The sequence below is a fragment of the Excalfactoria chinensis genome, chromosome 6, assembly GCF_039878825.1.
Source record: "Excalfactoria chinensis isolate bCotChi1 chromosome 6, bCotChi1.hap2, whole genome shotgun sequence".
Classification (NCBI taxonomy): Eukaryota; Metazoa; Chordata; class Aves; order Galliformes; family Phasianidae; genus Excalfactoria; species Excalfactoria chinensis.
The window spans coordinates 37,450,233-37,470,376 of record NC_092830.1 but is presented as its reverse complement, the minus strand read 5'-3'; the positions used below and the strand labels follow the sequence as shown (position 1 = coordinate 37,470,376).

The 20,144-nt window shown below is 44.2% G+C and overlaps 1 protein-coding gene across 2 annotated transcripts in view; it reads right to left on the bottom strand.

Annotated features, from left to right (window-relative positions):
* INPP5A (inositol polyphosphate-5-phosphatase A) overlaps positions 1-20,144 on the bottom strand; it is a 182,489-nt gene that overhangs the window by 70,606 nt on the left and 91,739 nt on the right. For both annotated transcript variants that reach the window (XM_072340693.1, XM_072340692.1), the window contains exons 5-8: positions 18,484-18,547; positions 14,865-14,968; positions 7,152-7,204; positions 2,909-3,028 (exon numbers count right to left, since the gene is read on the bottom strand). In XM_072340693.1, the coding sequence (XP_072196794.1) occupies positions 2,909-3,028; positions 7,152-7,204; positions 14,865-14,968; positions 18,484-18,547 (341 nt within the window). The remainder of the gene's footprint in view (positions 1-2,908; positions 3,029-7,151; positions 7,205-14,864; positions 14,969-18,483; positions 18,548-20,144) is intronic.

Below are 20,144 nucleotides of genomic sequence, written 5' to 3'. Positions count from 1 at the left end.
ACAGGAAAAGCACTCACTAGTATACAGTGGGAAAAAACATCTTCTGTTCAACTATCTGCCTGCCTAACTAAGCAGAACTTCCAGAAAGAACTTACACTTCAGATAGAAAGCAACTGAAAAGGTACTTACACTATATTCCACATTTTAGAACGTTTTAAAATGGAAATTTAGATAGAGAATCACAGGATCCCAGAACGACAGGACCTTCTTTGTCCCTTTGCCCAGCCCTGTGCCAGCAGGGCCACCCAGAGCCGTGCCCAGCCCCACATCCAGATGGGACAGGAGATCCCCAAGGAGGACATCCCACACCCTCTGGGTCTCTGTGCCAGGGCTCAGCCAGCCACCCAGCACAGCAGTGCTGCCTGTGGGCAGAGGAGCTCCTGGACTACAGCTTGCACTCATGGTCTCTGAGCCTGGGCACCGCTGGGCAGAGCCTGGCTCCATCCTCTTTGCACCTCCCCTCAGGTATCTATGCACACCAATTAGATATCCTGAGCCTCCCTTTCTGCAAACCAAAAAACAACAGCATTACGCTCACAGGTATTTTACAATGTCTAAGTTTGGTTCAGAGGCAGCGCTACCTTCCAGGCTCCTGCAGCAGACAGCCAGGAAAGTAAACAGTAATCTGTGGTGGGGAACACCCCTGAAGTGTTGCTGCGGGTACTGAATGCAGGAAAGGCTGCCTGCAAAGGTGAGAAGGAAGGGACATGTGGAACACGCCTGTCACCTCAGCCCTCCTAGCCAGTACCTAATGCTGGCTGAGCAGCGACCTTCCCCAGTCCCAGGGCTACTCCTTCCCTCAGCAGCTCAAGGCACAGAGGACTGGGAGGTGGGCAGGACTCGGCGTCTGCCCCAGAGCCCAACTCCCCTTGCACAGGAAAGGGCAGCAAAGCCCCACTGCTGGCCCAAGCCTGGCTGTGGGGATCTCTCAAAGGTCGGCAGGCACCTGTGACTCCCCTGCTTGTGTGGCCCTGCAGCACTGCACGCCCCGGGGCTCCCTGGGCTCAGGGAAGTTCCCATAAAAATCACAGGGAAGTGGCAGCCCAGAGTGCAATGCGGTGTCACGGCAGCCGTGCTGGCTCTGCTCAGACCAGGTCTCTGCAGTCCCCAGGCTGGGTGTGCTGCTGGGTCAGCAGGGAATGGGACACAACGCTGTGCTGCCAGAGCACAAGATCCACACACTGACTAGTGAGACCTGACACCCAAGTGCAGGTCAACAAGCATTCATCAGTTTTTTGCTGTAAAGATCCAAGTCCCTGTGCTCAGTTCAGTCAGCAAATCAGCATGTGCTGGAATCTACTGCTTGCTCCATTATTACTGAAGTATGCAGCGTTCTTAAATCCCATGTTAAAAAACAACACTTTTCCTCATCTAAACTCATCTCCAAAGGGAAAGAGATACACACAGAATAACGACATGAAATCTTGAGAAGGGCAACAGCTGTGCTGCCAGGGAACACAACTTCCAAAGGTGCCACCTGCAGACTTTGTGACTCAAAGCCCATCAGACATTCGGGCGGAGGAACACACTGAGCAGAAAAACCACAAAGCGCCCTGCTTTTATTCTTCCCGGTCTAAGCACCACCTTATGCCGTGGAAAGCACTGTGTGCCAGGTGCAGACCATGCTTTCTTTAAAGCTCTTGGGCAAACACGAGGTCAAGCAGTGCCTCATCAGAGCAGTACCTGCTTACATTACCAGTACACGTCTGCCCACACAGAAATCATCTGGTCTCACCCAAGACAAGAGGTCTTTTTTCTAACTTTCTAACTGCTAAATAGGGCAGCTGCAAATTCTGGGGGTATTTTTGGGGTTGCTGAACACACCATCCTCAGTGCAGTACCACCATCAGATGAATCAATTTTAACACTGTTACACACCACGATGACAGTAATAACAGGGATGACTGCATACAAACGCTGCTGCCACTTTAGAAAGATTAGGCACCTGCTGTGCTCAGCTAGTATTGAGACTGAAGCACCACAGGGCTCAATGCTGAGGGGGCTGGAGCTCGTGCTGTACGAGGAGATGCTTGGAGGGCTGGACGTGTTCATTTACAGGAAAGGCAGCCAAGGGAGGCTCCATCTCCTGTGTGGTTACAGAAGAGCCACAGTCGGACTCCTCAGCACCGCAAACTAAAAGATGAGTGGCAATGGATACAAATTGCATTGAGGGAAATTCTGAGTGGATATTAGGGAAAACAAAGTCACAAGGATGGTTGAACACATTAACAGGTGCCCCACAGAGGCTGTAAATCACTGCATGTGGAACTATTCAAACTCAGCTGGGCAAGCCTCGCACAACCTGACCTGAGGTTAAAGACAGTGCTGCCCTGAGCAGGAGGATGGACAAGAGATGCCCAAAGGTCTCCTCCAACCAGAACCCCTAAAATCAAAGAGTAACGGATCATCCTGAGCTGGCAGGGACTCACAGTGATCACTGAGCTCAGCCGTCCCCACAGCACCACCCAGACCCCGGATCTGAGAGCAGTGTCCCAGCGCTCCTTCAGCCCCAGCAGCTCGGGGCTGCGCCCACTGCCCTCTGGGGCAGAGCCTTTTACCGGTTTCCAGTCTTATTCTATTATGCTTTAACTGAAACATGAAAATCAGCTGTATTATCCATGCAGACTATAAATAAGTTAAGCTAACTAACGTATTATAAAAACACATCTACTTTCTGCTTTACAAGTCCTGGTGACCTCAGGGAGATTCTTCAAGCTTACTTATCTATCTTAGAAGAATAATTGTTATAAACTGATCTGCAATTGACACCGTGTAGAAAACTCTTATGCAGACTGTCTATTTTCAGTTCACAGAATACAAATCTCTACATTTCTAAATATGCCTTCTGGAACATGCTTTATAAACTGCTTATGAACACAGAAGATGATATAGAGAGGCCAATACGTACCTATCAAGCACATAGCCAAGAGCCTTATGCCGTATTCCTGAGTAAACCGATGGGCTTGTTTCCCAAGCAATTAAATTGGAAGCATCATGGAAAAGATGAATGTTTACCAAGTCAAAGGCACTATGACAAAAAAAAAAAAAAAAAAAAAAAAAGAAAAAAAAAAGGAAAAAAATAAAATGACTCAGGATAAAAGAACAATTTTTGCATTCAGCAAAGCATTCAACACAGTATTTTCTCTCACGCTACCTTAAGATTGACTCACATAGACTGTGCAAATTAAGCTATCGCCATCAGACAACTGTCAGTAAGTACCATAAAACTTACGCTAAGTCACTCCCAGATAAAAATGCACGTAGGGCTCTGCATAAAATATGCATAATATGAAAATGAAAAGCTTTTCATCTGTTATAATGCATGGAAATTGAGCAGCACTCTCTCGCTAAAATGATTAAAAGCCAAAATTGAGTGTGTAAAATTACAACTTCAAGTTTATACATTGCGGTTAAACACCTTTCAGAGCCGTGAAGGGAACAAAAGGAAAAGCTACTGATACAGACTTTAGCTGACATTAAAGGCTGAATTGTGTAACTCCTCCTCAGTCCCTGCACAGAAGATTCCCAGATGCAGCGGTCAATCTGCACGGTACTTCCAGCATGGAAAAGGACACGAGGAGTTCAGCTCCAGCTGTGCTGGCGTGATGAGGAGCTGTCTCAGGAAAGAAGCACAGCGTGTAAAACGTCACCGCTTTGCATTCTACCCTGAAAGCCAGGAGCACCGACCCAGCCCTCGCTACTTGGCACGGGGCAGGCAGTGGGCAGCGGGCCCTCGGCCTGGCTGCCTGCTGGCTCAGCCACAGCCCACAGCTGCACACACTGCTGCTGGCAGCGCTGCGGCTGGGAAGCACCACCTCAGCCTCGGGAGCAGCCAGCAGGAGCTGAGTGCTGCCCTGCAGGCCAGCCAGGGACTGACAGGGAGCCCTGGAACAGAGTGCACTGCTGCTATGGAAGTTCGACGGATATGGACTTGGGTAGGGGAAGAAACAGGGATATGCTGGAAGTTCCTAATCAGCGAAACCAACTTTAGGCCCCCGTGAAAAAGAAATCCTTCCTTTACCCTCCTGCATAAAAGCTGAGTTGCTTCCTGTGATCACTGTGTCCACCCTGTTTTCCCATCCTCTTGCTGTGAGGGCTGCTTATAACACAATCAGTATTAAAGCGTACATTCTTTGACACAGAGACTGGAATCTGCTACAAAACCGCACAAGATTCGGCTGATTTTGGCTGATAATGGCATTTGTATGAGGACTACCACCAGACAGACAACATGCCTGTATGCAACTGGATTCTTGTGCTTTACATTGCTTCACACACTCCCACTTTTTACTGAGGCAGGAAATCTTCACGCAGAAGGAACTTCCTGTTATAATCATGCTCACACGGAGAAATGTACTATTCTCATCACGTTAACCACACGGTAGGTATCACGTAGGGTGGGCTGAGAGCCACTTGGAAGGCAAGCTGTCCTACCGAGCTCTAGTTTTCAACTGCTCACAGAAATAACCCACTTGAGCAGCAAAAACAAATCTGTGCAACCGTTACATTCACGCTGACATTCCGGTTTACATTTTCTTTGCTTGTGACCTTTTGTATCCCTCAGACCTGCCGTGTGATTTCAAAAATGACGCCATCAATGACACCATCTGTTTTGCGATTAAGCTCTTTTGGCCACGCTAAGTCACAATGAAAGCAGAAAACCTGGAATACTCTTGGCCCACAGATGTAGATAAACAACAGCCCTCCCTAACTGCAAGATCCTCCCCCCAAAAAATGAGAACATGGCATGCTCCATCAGATCCTACATGCAAACTGCAAGCTGGACATGAGTCAGCCCTAAAGCCAGCTGTGCCTGGGGCTGCATTAAAAGAAGCGTGGCCAGCAGGTCAGAGATGAATCCGCCCCTCTACTCGGCACCGGTGAGGTCTCACCTGCATTACTGTGCCCAAACGTAGCTACATTGCTGGCTCATGCACAGCGTTCCATCCAAACAGAAAGCTTTCTTAAATGCTTTTCATTTCTTAAAATGAAATCTCAAGAGTGTCCCCAAAAATTCCTTTTGAAGAATTTCTTAATTCCTCATTTATATTAACAATAAACTCATGAAGAATAACGGATATGAAAAATCAGAGCGGAACTCAACCAGGGCAGCTCACCAAGTAATGGAGGAGGAAGAAGAGGATAGTTTCCTAAAATGAGATAACTTCCTTGTTGTTTTGGAAACTGTTTTTGGCAGGAGGTACATCCTATAATGATGTTTTCCCAGGCAGACAAAATTAATAGTTCCCTTCAAGAATTCACACAAAACCTGCCTCTTAAACCTGACCTTAGAAGCCTTTGCTTGATCACACGGATCACATTCATAGACTGTTCCAAACAGGAATCTACGTCCATATCTCACCTCATTACAGATCAGAAAAGGCTGTGCATCTACTCACCCTTACTTCCCAACACACCCTTGTGAAAAGTAAGCACGGTAAATTAACTGATCTGAACATCTGCCTATCGACTCCTCCTTCCACAAAGTACTCTTTTTTTTACTACCAACCTGCAACAAAACATTTCTTTCCAATCAAACAAGGCTTTATTTTAGTTCTCGTAAATGCCTAGAATTTTTTTTTCCCTGCAAATAGAGAAAACTCTTGTAATGTAAGAGAAAAGGCCAGATTAACAACTGGTGCCTCCCACATCAGAAGGTTTCCACTGGTGGAGTCACGTGTCATGTTATATGGATACAGAAAAATTAACAAGAACTGAAACTATATTTGCTTAGTCTAATAAACACACACAAACAAGCAAGAGCACTCAAGACTTTAAGATCCAACCTGTGATTTTAAGACACGAAATGACTACAGGGGGAATGGCAAAGCACTGTACGGTCATGTCTGATAAGGTAACAAAAATAAGCAGTAAAGACCAGAACAGTGACTGAATGGTGAAAAAGTATGGGCAGATTTCCAGGCAGGACAAGAGAAATTTGAACTATCCGTGGGTTCATTGAACTCTCCTTGTATGAAGACAGGGAGAATATTCACATTCTCTCAGATACAGTTTTTGCACAATCAGCTGCTCTCTCCTACACACACTAATACAAATATTACTGTTATTAAAGATATATTTGCAAACAAAGACAGTAAAGAGCTTCAGTTACGAAATACACCTCCTGTCAATACAAGCTGGTACATCTTCTAAAGAAAGTCTGCTAACATACAACAGCACAAGGACGTTCAACTTCTGTATTTATACAGTTATCTGCTGCCCTCAGCCCTCACCTCCTTAAGGTTTATTTAGGCTGTTGGATAGTCCAAAGCGTATACATGTTTTTTTCTTCCTCAGATTTTCACAGCACACCTTATGTGGGGCAGTTTTCAGGCAGGCTGTATCAAACTTGCTTGATGGGTTATTTCCGAGGCAGTCCATGATGAGAAAGCACAAAGATGAGAAGTGTGCGACCTGCCCTCTGCTGCCCCTTCATCACATCTGGTCAGTGAGTGGTGGGCTGCCAGGTGCTTTATTTTACTCTGGGATGAGAATAAGCAAGCTCATACAGAACAGGGTTTAAAATGGGATTCCTGATCTAAATATGACAAATAGAAGTTCTGTTCCATTAAAAATCACAGAGTAACTGGTGTCAAAAAAGCTACATTCAGTAAAAATAGAGTCCTTCCGCTGGCTTCAGTGGAAACTGGATGGGGCCTTAAATGGCTGGCTTAAAGAGCTCATGAAGAACAGCAGTTTCCCTGACAAACCCCAGAGGGTAGAGCTGTGCCTGCCTACAACCAGTGTCAGAACTGGGCAGGACACTGCAGACTGTGGGAAACATTGGGCCTTATGGGGAGGGCTGGGGATGCCTTCAGCTCTGCACTGTGACTGCACACCCTGGACTTGGTCACAGACTCTGAAAGGTCTTGATCATGCCTAGTCAAAAGGCTGTTTATGAAGTGAATTATCCCATGCTAACTGCACATATGTGTCAATATTAACATCACATTTTGACGTGTCTCACCACAACTTACAGAGCGTTATGTGCTCAGTAAATAATGAATTCAAGTAACTGCTTTGAAACTAATTTATTCTTCAAGTATATGAATATCTTATTCTTCATGTATATGAATATCTTATTTGAGAAAGCTGCTGATACAAATGCATACAATACATACAGTCAGAAATAAGTTAAAGAGGCAACGTACCAATCAGTAATACACCACCTCGTTCGAATGAAACCCTTTCTGGACCACTTGCACTGAAAAATAAGCAAATAAGAATCGGTTACCTTAAGCAAAGGATTACTGTGATGAAAGCAAAATGTATTTACACAGAGAAGCAAATAAAAACAAAATTAATCCCCACAATGAATCCAAAAAGCACTACACGCTGACCAAGGAAGCTTGAAAACATATCTGGTTTCTCACACATCCTGGAATTATTTATATTTCTGGTTCTGCAGTTACAAATGTATGTGCAAAATGAACACAGACCTAGGTAGTTGTTTACAGATGAAAGATAACCCAGTAATAAAGCTTTACAACTATGCTGACATTCACCCTAAACAAATGAATTCTTACACAAAGAAACACAAATGCTTTTGCTTCTTTGTAATTTTACTTGAACTATAAAATCACAGATCTACATCAAATTGGAATGAATGAGATGTGCTAGAAAGTTATTTCTCCTGCTTAGCCAACCCACCTAATATTTCTATAAAAGTTAAAGGGAGATTAAATAATGGTAAAATATTACATTTATCAACACTGAAACATCCGCAAGAAAGCCACAAATCAGCTCCTGCCAGGGCACCTGCCAGTGTACTTCTGGAACAGTAAAAGGATTTCCTCAGCACCACTCCTGAGCCACGACCATAAATTACAGCCTCCCACAGAAAGACATGATTCTGCATCCTATTTATTCACCGCTAACAATGGATGTGGGCCCAGGTGAATGTTCTCCAGTAATGAATATTGCACCAGACAGGCCTAAGTAACGATGCCAATGATTCTGTAGCAAGAGACCACAAGTACTTACAACCTACAAGGCATAACCGTAGCACAGCACTCCTCAGAGACAGGGTACCACTCACTTTGCCTTCATAGAATGGCCTGAGTTGAAAAGGCCCACAACACTCATCCAGTTCCAACCCCCCAGCAGCCCAGGCTGCCCAGAGCCACATCCAGCCTGACCTTGAACGCCTGCAGGGATGGGGCATCCACAGCCTCCTTGGGCAAAAAGACTTCTCCTAAGGCACTGCCGATAGCATTCAGAAAAGACAGCCCAGTTCTATCCAGCCAACTCATGTGAACAGACAGTCTTTATGGAATTTTCAGGTCCAAAATCCTGCTGAGACAGCCAGCTCCATCACAGAACCCAAACGGTTCGTTCCACAACCACCATCACATAACAACAGTTACTCACCTCCCATCTCTTCATCTCCTTATGCACAAACACAGTAACAACAAAAAACCACCTTTGTTTCTACAGCAGTGCTTGGGATGGGCTTAAGACAAACCTGCTCCCTTCACCAGCACTCCATCCACACCAGGATTACCATCGCATTCTAAATATGCTTTAGAACATTTAAGAATATTTACTTTGCTGAACTCATAATGTTTTATTCTTGAAACCCTGAATATGAGAACTACCTACTTACATGCAGTTCTTCTGCCCAAACCCAGAAACAAGTGCAAAATGACTGGCGACAGCTTATTTCACAGGCCACACAACTACAGTGCTTGTCACCTTGTAGAGCGTGCTCCCTGCGTGCTACAAAACCAAGAAGTAAAAGCTGTCTACAGAATCTGACAGCATAACTCCATGCACATTTATGCACTACAGATGCTGATGTTAGTCTTAGTTGCTTCTGGTGCTCATTTCAGAATGGCCTTTCTGCAGACGTGTGAGCCCGTCCTTTACAAGTTGTCCCATCCCAGTACGGGAATACTTAGCACTAACCTTCACCAATCATTTCTACCAAGCTGCTTCTACAGCCTGTTGAGGTTCCTCTCAACAGCAGCCCTGTCCTATACCATATTTTCTGCTACTGTGACTTGACATCATCTGCAAAGCTGAGCATGTGCTCCATTCTGTTGTCTAAGCTGTTAAACAGATGCTGAACACTAATGACCCCAGCATGGTCTGGAGGACCACCACCAGCTACACTTTGCACCCCAGAACACCACCCTGCAAGCCATCACCAGCTCCCATCTAGGAAGCCCTTCTCTGTCCCCTTCCCACAGACAAGGACAGGGATGGCTACCTGGGACCCTCCCTGCAGCCTTCCTTGAAAAGAGCTGCGATATTCAGGTTCCACAGCCCTCCAGAACCTCCCCCTTTTCAGATGACAGCGGAGGCCTCACCATGACATCAGTCAGATCTCTTTCTCACTTAGATGTGCCCTGCCTGCCGCCATACACTCACATAAAGCATATGAGACCAAGAGTCCAGCCATCAATCATCTCCCCCTTCTTTGGCAGGCCTGCTGCAGGCCTTTGCTACGACTGTCACCGGCTACTGCTTCAACACAAGGCATTTCAGATTAAGGTGTGCCCAGCCTTAGGCTCTGCTGCCTTACTCTGTTTCAGGCAAGTTTTCATTCATACGAGCCAATTAAAAGCTATGTGCAACACAGTTTGTTTTCTGACACAATAAAAAAGGAATTTCTTACTTTTGATTGGCATTTCCTCGTGCACATGCTGCCAACAGTGGCTCTAAGAACAGCAGCATATCTTAGATGCTACTTCTCGACTCTGCTGCTTTAGTAACCCTCACTGAAATTCTGACACCTCCCTATTAGAAGCTCTCAAAAAAAAATGACAAGTAGAAAGTTGCAGTTACATTCCGTCAGTCTTCTCTTTGTGAGCAGAGTCTCTCAGGAGATCGCACTGACCTTTTGAAACCCCCCAGAAGCACCACCTACATAAATAACCTCTGCTACATTGGGTAAAAGGACCTCCAGACAACATTAACATGAAGAGAGAGGTTATGGAGGGCTAACGTCAAAAAGCACTGTTAGCAATAAGTAATGCACACAAACCATGATTGATAACAACCAGCACAGAGCCTTAATTCATCTTTTCTCCATCATTTTACTGAGAGGGACCATATCAAATTAAAGAGTGACCCAGCAAGAGTTTATTCAACCATACAAAGCAGGGGCATGAGGGAAAGACATACTAAAGCGGCAGTGACTGTGGTGTAACTGCAGCTTCTTAAAGGAATGCTGTAGTTCACAGAGAAGATGGCAAATCTTGTATCTGACATGGCTGAATAGCAAACAGCAAGAACACCCAACGTACAACGTCCTGCACTAAGGAACTGTTGGATGAAATCCCCTGGGAAACTCCTTGACAAGAACAAAGGAACAGAACTGAGTTGGCAGCACTTTAAGGATGGCCTCACTGAGAGTACAAGAGCTCTCCATCCCCCACTATAAGAAATGAGGCAGGTGGCGGCCAGTAACATGTGGTGTCCCCCAAGGGTATGTCTTGGGACCATCTTTATCAGTGACACAGGCAATGGGACTGGGTGTACTCCCAGCAGTTCTGCTGACCACACCACACTGAGTGGTGCAGTTGTCGCAGTAGAAGGGAAACACCCATCCAGAGGAACCTGGACACGTGAGAATCTAATGATTGCATGTTGCATGGGAGCCTGGGCAGCCTGGTGCAGTGGCTGACAACCCTCCTATGGCTGGGGATTGGAACTAGAGGATCCTCAAGGTCTTTTTTTTTTCCTGTGTGAGAGTTCTTTTCTAAGCTATCCAAAACACATTTAAATGTATAAGAGTTCTTTTCTTTCAAGCAGAAAATATGGGGTCAAGAGGAGCATATTCAATGGCATTAAATTATAAGACTCCCAAACCATAATACAATAGTTTTGTAGCTCATTTTAACTAAAGCTTTCTGAAAGTGCCACAGTCGTTGGGGGTAGCAATAAACTCCATATCATTAAGGCAAGAGCAGCAAGGTGATAACATGACAGCCGCACATGGAACTAACAGGCACAGCAGTGCTACATGACTTGTCCCAAACAACAAGATCAGAGCTCTGATCCCGCACTGTATTTGCTGTTATTGTCAGGATAGGGCTAGCTCAGCACTGGATCTCAGCACTTGTGTTAATGTGTAATTCATATATTCCCCATTCTAATCTGTAAACTACCGTTAGATGTTAATAGCTTGAAAACAATTAATTACTTTAGCTTCAATGAATTATTCACTTTCTTAACGTTAATAATTCATTTATTTAACATTAAGAAAGGTAAAGTTAGTAAGCACTGAACCTAACACAACCCAGAAGCTGACATAGTTTAGCTTCTTAAGTATAAAGATGTGGTCCTTCGCCTCATATACATACTGCATCTGAACAACAGCCTCAGACATTCTGGGTCATTGATGTGCTTTAATATTCTCAAGTAGACTGTTTGGAAAGGAAATCTTGGAAACAGTCTATAGAAGAACTATATCCCAGGAAGCAGGAAAGGGAAAATTGCTTCGCACTACAGATTTTAAAGAAAGGCTCTTTACACTGACTTTAACAAATACTCACTAGCAGACCCACCATCTGTAAACCAGTACAAAAACAGGCAGAGATGACATAGATCATCTGCGCTTCCTCAGAGATGTATCAACATTTTAAAACAGAAAAAAGCCCTCCAACTTCATGTCCCAGACAGGGGATACCACATCTTTCACCTCACAATATTAAGTCTCTTCCCAGATCCTCTGTTAATAGGATTCCTTTAGCCAGCAGATGGATTGTGAATACAGGCAGTTTCATCTACTAAAAGACAACATAAATCATCACTGAGAAAGGAGAGCTTGCAGTAAGGTTATCACCATACAGCCTTCCCCATGAAAGGTTTGCATTAAAGCATTAGTGAAATTAATTCATCTTTCATAAGAGCTTTGAGCAGTATCTGTGATCTATGATAACAACCAATTTCTCACTATGGGAAAAAAAAAATTACTCAGGCCTGATAGACTACACAAATCTGCTTTTTTTTTAAATGGCCTAACATTATCTGGAGTGTTGCTCCCAAAGGCATCATTTGAGTCTCATGCGTAGCCAAGAGGACCCATAAATCAGGACAGAAAGTTTTGTTAGTTTTATAGGCAGTGGGCTGTAATTATTTTGAATTGCATTATGCCTCAATCATTGTAATTACTTTTAGATCATCCTTAAGCGGCAGTAATAAAGAGAAAAGAAATCGGTCTTAAACCATTTCTCATACAAAAACATTGTAAATGCAATATGAGCAACCTGGCTAAGAACATACAAGAGCATGTAGATGTGATACCCGCGCGTGCATTCTGCTGTGTCAGCTCCTGTTTTCAAAGCACACATTGTTTTCTGGTCTTTTAATTAGTAGCACTAGTAGTATTTCCATTCCTAGCGGCATTTGGCTGCCAGTAACAGGCAATCAGAGGGGTCCAATTTTGCTTTTAGAAATACTATGCAACGTGTGTCAGAGAAGCAAAACCATGTCAGCTGTTTGTTCGCTGTTGCTGTGCTACGTTTGCTTGAGACACTCCCTGCTCGTCCATCCAAAAAAGAAAAACAGCCTCATGTAAAAACTAGCACAGTTGTTTTCTAATCTTTCAAATCAAACAAAAACTGTGCTGGCTTCAACAAGCACAGAAAGCCACAGAAGTGCAAATATCAGTGCTGCTCCTGCCCACATGCCTGCGGCCCTGGGGAGCCCGTGGCACTTTCCCACTGTGTGAAGTTCTGCAATAAAGGAGATGAAGGTCCTGTGCTGCTCCACGAGCCCGACAGCACTGCAGTGCAGGAGCAGAGCTCAGGGGCTTCAGGGATGTGCTGATGTATCGGTGGGGAGCAACTGCGGCTGGACAATGATGGCAGCCAGGCACCGTGCAGCTGCTCCCCCACTACTCAGCAGGATGGGGAAGAAAATGAGGTGGTGGAAGAAGGGTTTGAGGTACAGCCAGCGCAATGCAAACTAAAGGCAAAGGCTGTGAGGAAACTCTTGAAGACAGTGACACCCCTTCCCATAAACAGTGATGTTTAGCCATACTGGGAGAAGCAGCACCTTGCTATGCAGAGCACTTTTGGGGCAGGCAGAAGCTGTCTCAAAGAGCCTGTCCCTCTCCCTACAGCTTTTGCTGCTGAGCATGGTGCAAAATGGGATGGCAATGCAGCAATTAGGAACATTATGACAGAACTGCAGAATCCCCAAGGTTGGAAAAGACCCTCAGGATCACCCAGTCCAACCAGCCACCCATCACCCATAATTCTCACCAAGCCATGTCCCTCTACCTTAACCTACCCTGGCACAGCTTGAATCCATTCCCCCTGGTCCTATCACCAGTTACACAAGAGAAGAGGCCGACCCCCAGCTCACTACAACCTCCCTTCAGGAAGTTATAGAGAGCAATGAGGTCTCCCCTGAGCCTCCTCTTCTCCAGGCTGAACATTCCCAGTTCCCTCAGCTGCTCCTCATGAGCCCTGTGCTCCAGACCCCTCACCAGCTTTGTTGCCCTTCAGTTCATATAAAAGGCAGCGATAAGAACTGCTGGGTTAGTTACATATATGTCAGTCTTGGGTGGAAGAACAGCCATGAAGTAACGGTCAGAATAACTCTTCCCAGGTATTGAAGAACAACCCATAATTTGGCCTCTTGCTGTTAAGTGCGGTGAAAGCACTCGTGCCGCTTTTTGGTGCTCCCAGCACTACAAGGCAATCACTCTGCAGCACTGCCTGCATCCTGCTTACACTCTCAATCACCTGTACTGCTTATTGCTGATGGAGGAGCAGAAGAAATATCTCAGTAACCACCTGAAGCTCCCCCAAAATGACACAATCCTAACTTCAAAAGAGTACTTGAGGTGTTTATCAGAGGAAGGAAAAGCGTATTCAACTACACTAAAGACACTTTCCCTTCCAGAAGAGAGGAAAATAAATGAAGTTAATATCAAAGTTGAGAAAAAAAAAGAATAACCAACATCCCACCAGGTTGAAACTTTCTGCAGTCTCATTCCAAGCACACTTGTACTACTTCAGTGCCTCTAAGGGTGGACATGTATAAATCCTAAATTAATTCTTAAAGTCTATTCAGCTCTTTCCGATACTAAAGTGGCAGCTTTAGAGGAATCCACAGCTGTTAGAGGAATTCAACAAACATGTTCGCCCAGTTTGCAGTCAACAACAACCGTGATGCACAGCCACGGCACAAATCTGAGAACGAACAAATTGAAGTCAACCTCAAAGAAAAGAGCTGCAGGCAAGGACAACAGTTGCACTTAGAACTGCACTTGCAGGTGCAATGGGAGAAAGCTGAGAGCTTATCTTGTGTTTCTGAGTTGGGAAAAACCTCTGTCTTCCACTTCAGACACGCAGCACTCCCCAGCCGTTAGGAGAACAGCAAGAGAAGGGAATGCCCGGGCAGTGTGAGAGGAACACACAAATACGTCTGAAAGTTTCACATACTCTCGTGCTGGTCAGAAACTATCCCCACAGACTTGCAGTGACTACAGAGTATCTAGCAGGGCTGAAGAGAAACCAGCAGCACTGCAGCCACCATTACAGAGCTGAATACAAATGGGATCCATTCAGAGTCATGTCTCACCCTGTCAGGGAGCAAGTCTCCCTGAAACAGATCTGCATTTGGCATGGTTTGATGTTCCTTTGGTTTTAAATGTACAAACAAGACTTTTCATCACTGTCTCCATCCTTCACAAGCATTTCCTACTACACAAAGAACTCCATTTGAACTCTAAATTCACACAATGACTGCAAATATGTTATAGGTTACTGACAAAAAAAAACAACAAAAGAAAAAACCAGAATAGAAAAAAAATCAAGACTTAATTCAATTCTGACTTTAATATTTACATTCCTGAGAACAGCTGCTACAGTGATCAGAACAAATCACCATGGGATTGTACATACCTCAGGGAAATAATCCTGTGGAAACTTCTCCTTTTCCAGCATGGGTGTGCTTTCTAAAGTGTCTGAGTAGATTTCCTTCCCAGTAACCTTCTTATACTTCTTAGCTAGGAGAAGACATAAAGCAAACTTGAAGAGCAGTGGCATCTATGGAACATGCAGGGTCTTAGCAAACAAACACAAACACTGAGTTTCCCTTAGGAAAAAAACAGAGCAGCGAAGCACTCACACCCAGCTGTTTACACCTGGCACTCTCCAGCTATACAGTTAGTGGCACAACTATTTTTACCACTCACAGCACTGTGCAGTGTTGGAGATCAGTCTCCATATCCTCTAGCACTGTCAATTCCTCACACGGCTGTTCCAAGAGATGCATTTTTACACCCTGAGCTAGCATCCAGCCATTCACACTGCGTAATTAACAGGAAAAACAATACAACACACATAAAGGTGGAAAACACAAATTCTGTTATGAGTAATGACTATTTGCTTGGTTTATCTCGCAGCTCTCCTCAGATTTGAAGCTGACCTAGCTGAACATCACCTGATGACTCTAACACTTTAGTAATCACAACTTTTACACAGCAAATCACTATGCAGTCATTCGGAACACCTTTGCTTTGAATTAACCACACTGACAGATGCCCTCCATGTATTCTGTGGCTGCACCTAAACCTTCTGCTGGCTGGCTGTGGCAGTGGGAACAGACCCAGCAGTGCCTGTGGGCTCCTAACAGGATACAAGCTGCCCATGGGGTGATCAGCCTATTCCTCCTGTAGAACTGATCTGAGATGAATTTGTTAGAAAAGGTAAAATAAAAGATACTGGTTCTACTGGGTATCTGGTGAAAACACAGATCAACACCAAAACTTGTCACTTTAAGCTGTCTAAATAAAGTAGCTGATATAATCAGAGGAAACATTAATTGTAATGCATGAGTTTATCTTCAGGGGAAAGAAAATTAAGCACCGTTCCTTATGTGGCAATCAAATTGAGATCTGGCTCCATTAGGAAGCCTAAACAAACATCCTGATCAACTAACACAACATCACTCTAAGTAGATCACAGATAGAGGTACCGCTTTCACTAAGTTCACCATTACCAGCAAAAAGATCCTGGTGTCACTCAGGATACAGAACACATGAGGCAGAGCTGTAAGGACTGAAGATTTGTGCTGTGAGTACCTAAGTAAAAGGTAGCACTTGGCAGGAAGGAGGCATTTTACCATCAACTTACGTTACCATCAATGCTAACTATGAACCAGTGATTCATCTACACGACTGCTGACACACCAATCCAGCAGAACAGCAGCATGCCTCCCGAGTACCTCCAAGTAAAACAGCTCCAGGGAAAACTAGATCTGTTCTGTTAGTCAAAGTTGCAGCACTGCTCCACGGATAAGAGGCAGACCATAATCGGCTGATCACCACAGTCAGCAAAACTCTCTGCTGGACAATGGCCCTTCAGAGCAAGCATCTTTGCAGCAGTCAAACTGTAAGTAACCTCCGAGGTGTCTGACAACTGCAGAAACGGTCCAACACCTCCTATTGCTGTAGCCATCATGCACGAGAAAATTCTCCCTTTAGAACTCAAGTATCTCCTCTTAAGAACTCAAAACAAGAAACAATCTTCTCTTCCAAAGGCTGCATTCAGCCATGTTCAGCTATGAAGAGAATTCTGAAAAAACAGAGTCCTGTTATGGGAATATCGAACTGTATATAAACCACAGAATCACAGATATAAACTGTACATAAACACAGATTTTCTGCCGGCTTTTGAGTAGAACTGGAATTACAGAATGATTTGGGCCCAGAGAATGAATCCATTTGGATTTTATCTCTGATTTAAGCCCTTATTGCACCACGAAAATCTCAGTGGTCATGGGAGACACATTCCAATGGAATCCTTCAGGGTGACATTTACCAACACCACACTGGGAGACTGATCCTGTTCCACATCAAGGATCAGCAGGTGACTTCCAACACCATTTCAGTGCCACACGGCATTCCTTAGATTTTTCTTAGGGCTTTTTCTTTCCAAGGTATAACTGGCCCAAGCATATCTTTCTGTGCATGGTTCACACCTCACCAGGCTTTGCTAAAGAGTAATTATACATTCTGATGAGAAGAATGAAACATTAAAAATGCTTATATTCTGAAACAAGTACTTGCTTTTTTGCTTATTTCTCATATACTGATTACTTTTCCCTGCAGCTTTGCCTTCATGTTTCTCATTTTTTTAATTCTTATACTTTCCAACACTCTACAGTGGCAAATAAGCTGTTGAATAATGATGAATAGAGCCAGAAAGCCTTTCCTCTCCTTACACAACTGTCATGAGTGACACAGCCACCTGTGACGCAGCTATCCATGGCCAGAAGGAGGGAGCTTCAGGTGGAATTCAGAGAGAAACTGCTGGTTCTCCAGCACTGGTGTGACACAACTGTAGCGGCACCTGTCAGCACAGTGGGCCAACAGACTGTTCAGTTCTGGGACGGAAGCAACTTCTTAGACACCCAGCTTCACATGAAACGCCAATTCCCTCCAGTTTTCCAACCCTGCACGCAGTTCACCCACTAAAGAGCACCTCTATCATTACCCAGTGTCTGCTAAACTGCTCTAGACACTGAGGCTGACCTCTCGTTAGAAGTCCCTGCATCACTGCTGAATTCTCCAACACGCTCTCGAGATGCTTTGAACTGACTGTAATATTAGATCTAAAATTTTCCTTAAGCATTGACATCAGCAATGACGGATGGACTTCTGCCGGCTAAATCTTTAATTGTTATATATGTGAGACTACCACTAAAATATTTCAAGAAAGAAAGATTCTGCTGCCACCATTATACGAGCAGAGACCATTTGTCTCCACTGAGAACAAAAATAATGTATCCATATATTCAAGAAAACTAGTTCACTCCATAGCTATCAAGATTTTAAGCAGTGTCTCAAATTAATGGGAGGCTAGATGTAGTATTAATGTGATTCAGCTCAAGAGGCTAAATGAAGCTCACAACATTTCTGTTCTCAACTGAAATAACATAAATTTTACATAATCTTTGCTATATACGCCTTTGGGAAGCATTCAATAATTGCCTGCAATATTTCTAATACATAATGTAACTTGCCTAACATTACTTTTAAACTTCTGAGATTTAGCAAGACTTCTAACCTGATGGATCAATGTGGGTTAGAAACAGTGACAACCTTCCTACCGACCTGCACTGCTCTGAAGTAATTTGAGCCATAAATCTACCTCAGCTGCATTGCAAAATGGCCATCACCGCTGGACACTTAAGGTCTCAGTCCTATATCTGCTCTACGTGGAAGAACCCTGTGGTCATTCAGAATTCTTCTGAAATCATCAGGGATCTCTATGGATCCAAAGGTCCCTTTTGCACAGGAATGATTAATGCACCAGTTTTCAACCTGCAGCCAGTCCATTGACTTCTTCTATAAAAGGTAAAAAAAGGGACGCCTATCATCAATGGACTTGTACGAATTATACAGAAATTTGCATATCATAGAAAAACTGCTGGACGCCGCTTTTAGGAGCAGATGACAGCACTGCATCCGTACGTAAAGCCAGCCGACAATTAATAGCACATAATTCCTTTGCTTACCTTTAAAATCAAACTGGTAGATGTTTTTCAAAGATTCATGAAGAAAGTAAAAACTTCCCAGAGCCTGCAAAACACAACACAGGAAAGTATAAAGCATCTGCTCCAGCTTACTGAAACCAAAGCAACGTGCTTTCCAACAACAAAAATAATCAAATAATAAATATTTATCTTTTTGCATTTCATAATGCCTATAAAAATACTTTCTTAGCTAATTCTCTGATGCTTAATACACAACTATAAAGAAGGTCGCTAACAGCTAAGCGCGGTAAGGACAATAATCAGGCATACTTTCAGAAACACCAAACTGATGGAAGCAGTTTGCAACATGGCCTTTCTGAACACAGAACACAGTCCCACGGCTCTTTCACAACAGTCTGATAATTCCCATTGCACAAAACAAATGCTTTTGGAGACTGCATGCTGCAGAACAAGAGAAGAGTTGAGATATTCAACAGCCCAGGATCTCCATCTTCAGAATGATGGGTGCATAGCAAATGACTGCCAGCTGCAGAGCAGGCATAAAACTAAACATGTGACAAAGTGCTGGGAATATTTGTACGTGCGTGTACAGCTTTCCTGCTGGTAAGTGATGTGACTATAACGATAATGACTGAACAGCACAGTACGACCACCTCTGCAACGCACACCTGGAGTGCAAGTGCTACTACCAGCATTGGTGCAAAGCACACAGGAACCAGTGCTGTCACACAGCAAACGGATCTTAGCAGAAAAAAACAGAAGTATTTAGCAGAGGGTTAAGATGCTTGAATACACGTGAAGTTTCTTGATGCTGGCGTGACTGCTGTAAGTATATGCAGAAACAGAGTTTATTGCCCACAAAAAAACAAACATGAAAAACGAGTTAGCATAGAAAATAAAATATTACACATTCATGATTTGGATAGGATGCATAATCGTAACTCCTTCTGCTGATTGAGTCCTGAGAACCTGCCTCTCAAACGTTGACTCAATTCTAATAAGGAATTATGTCATGGCTTTAATGATTCATCTACAATCAATTAAAGCATGCAGACAAAGGAATAGTCTCTACCATATATATAAACTCTCATCTCAGCAAATTTATTTTAAATGCATAATAAAGCCATCCATATTTAGCAAAATATTAGTATCCTTCCTTACAAACAATGAGTTATTTTCCATGGGTCTGAGGATTTCTGAGATCGTAAGCCTTTATTCAAGGACTATTATTAAGTTCATCATTAAAGAAAGCATCTTTGTGCAGGGTGCCACTTAAGCTTACCCCTGACTTCACAGGCACAAGCACTTGTGTCCCAACACAGACAAGAGCTGAAACGATACCTTGAGAATGATGGCAACGCAGAGTGTTGTTCAGCCTGTGAAAAAGGCAGCTTCCTGCGCATGCACAGAATTCCACAATCCTGGAAGGGCCGAGGCTGGCAGAGCCCTCTGCGTCCCTCTGGTCCCTCCTGCCTCAGCAGGGCGACCCAGAGCTGCGTCCAGCCCCACATCCAGGTGGGGCTGAAGATCCCCAAGGAGGACACCCCACAGTGCCCAGGTCTCTGCCAGGACTCAGCCAGGAGCCTGCAGGGCAGGGGCACCCCTGAGAAGAGCATGGCTCCAGCTGCACTGCATCCATTCTTCCAGTATTTGTACACACTGATTTCAGGACACTTTTCCCT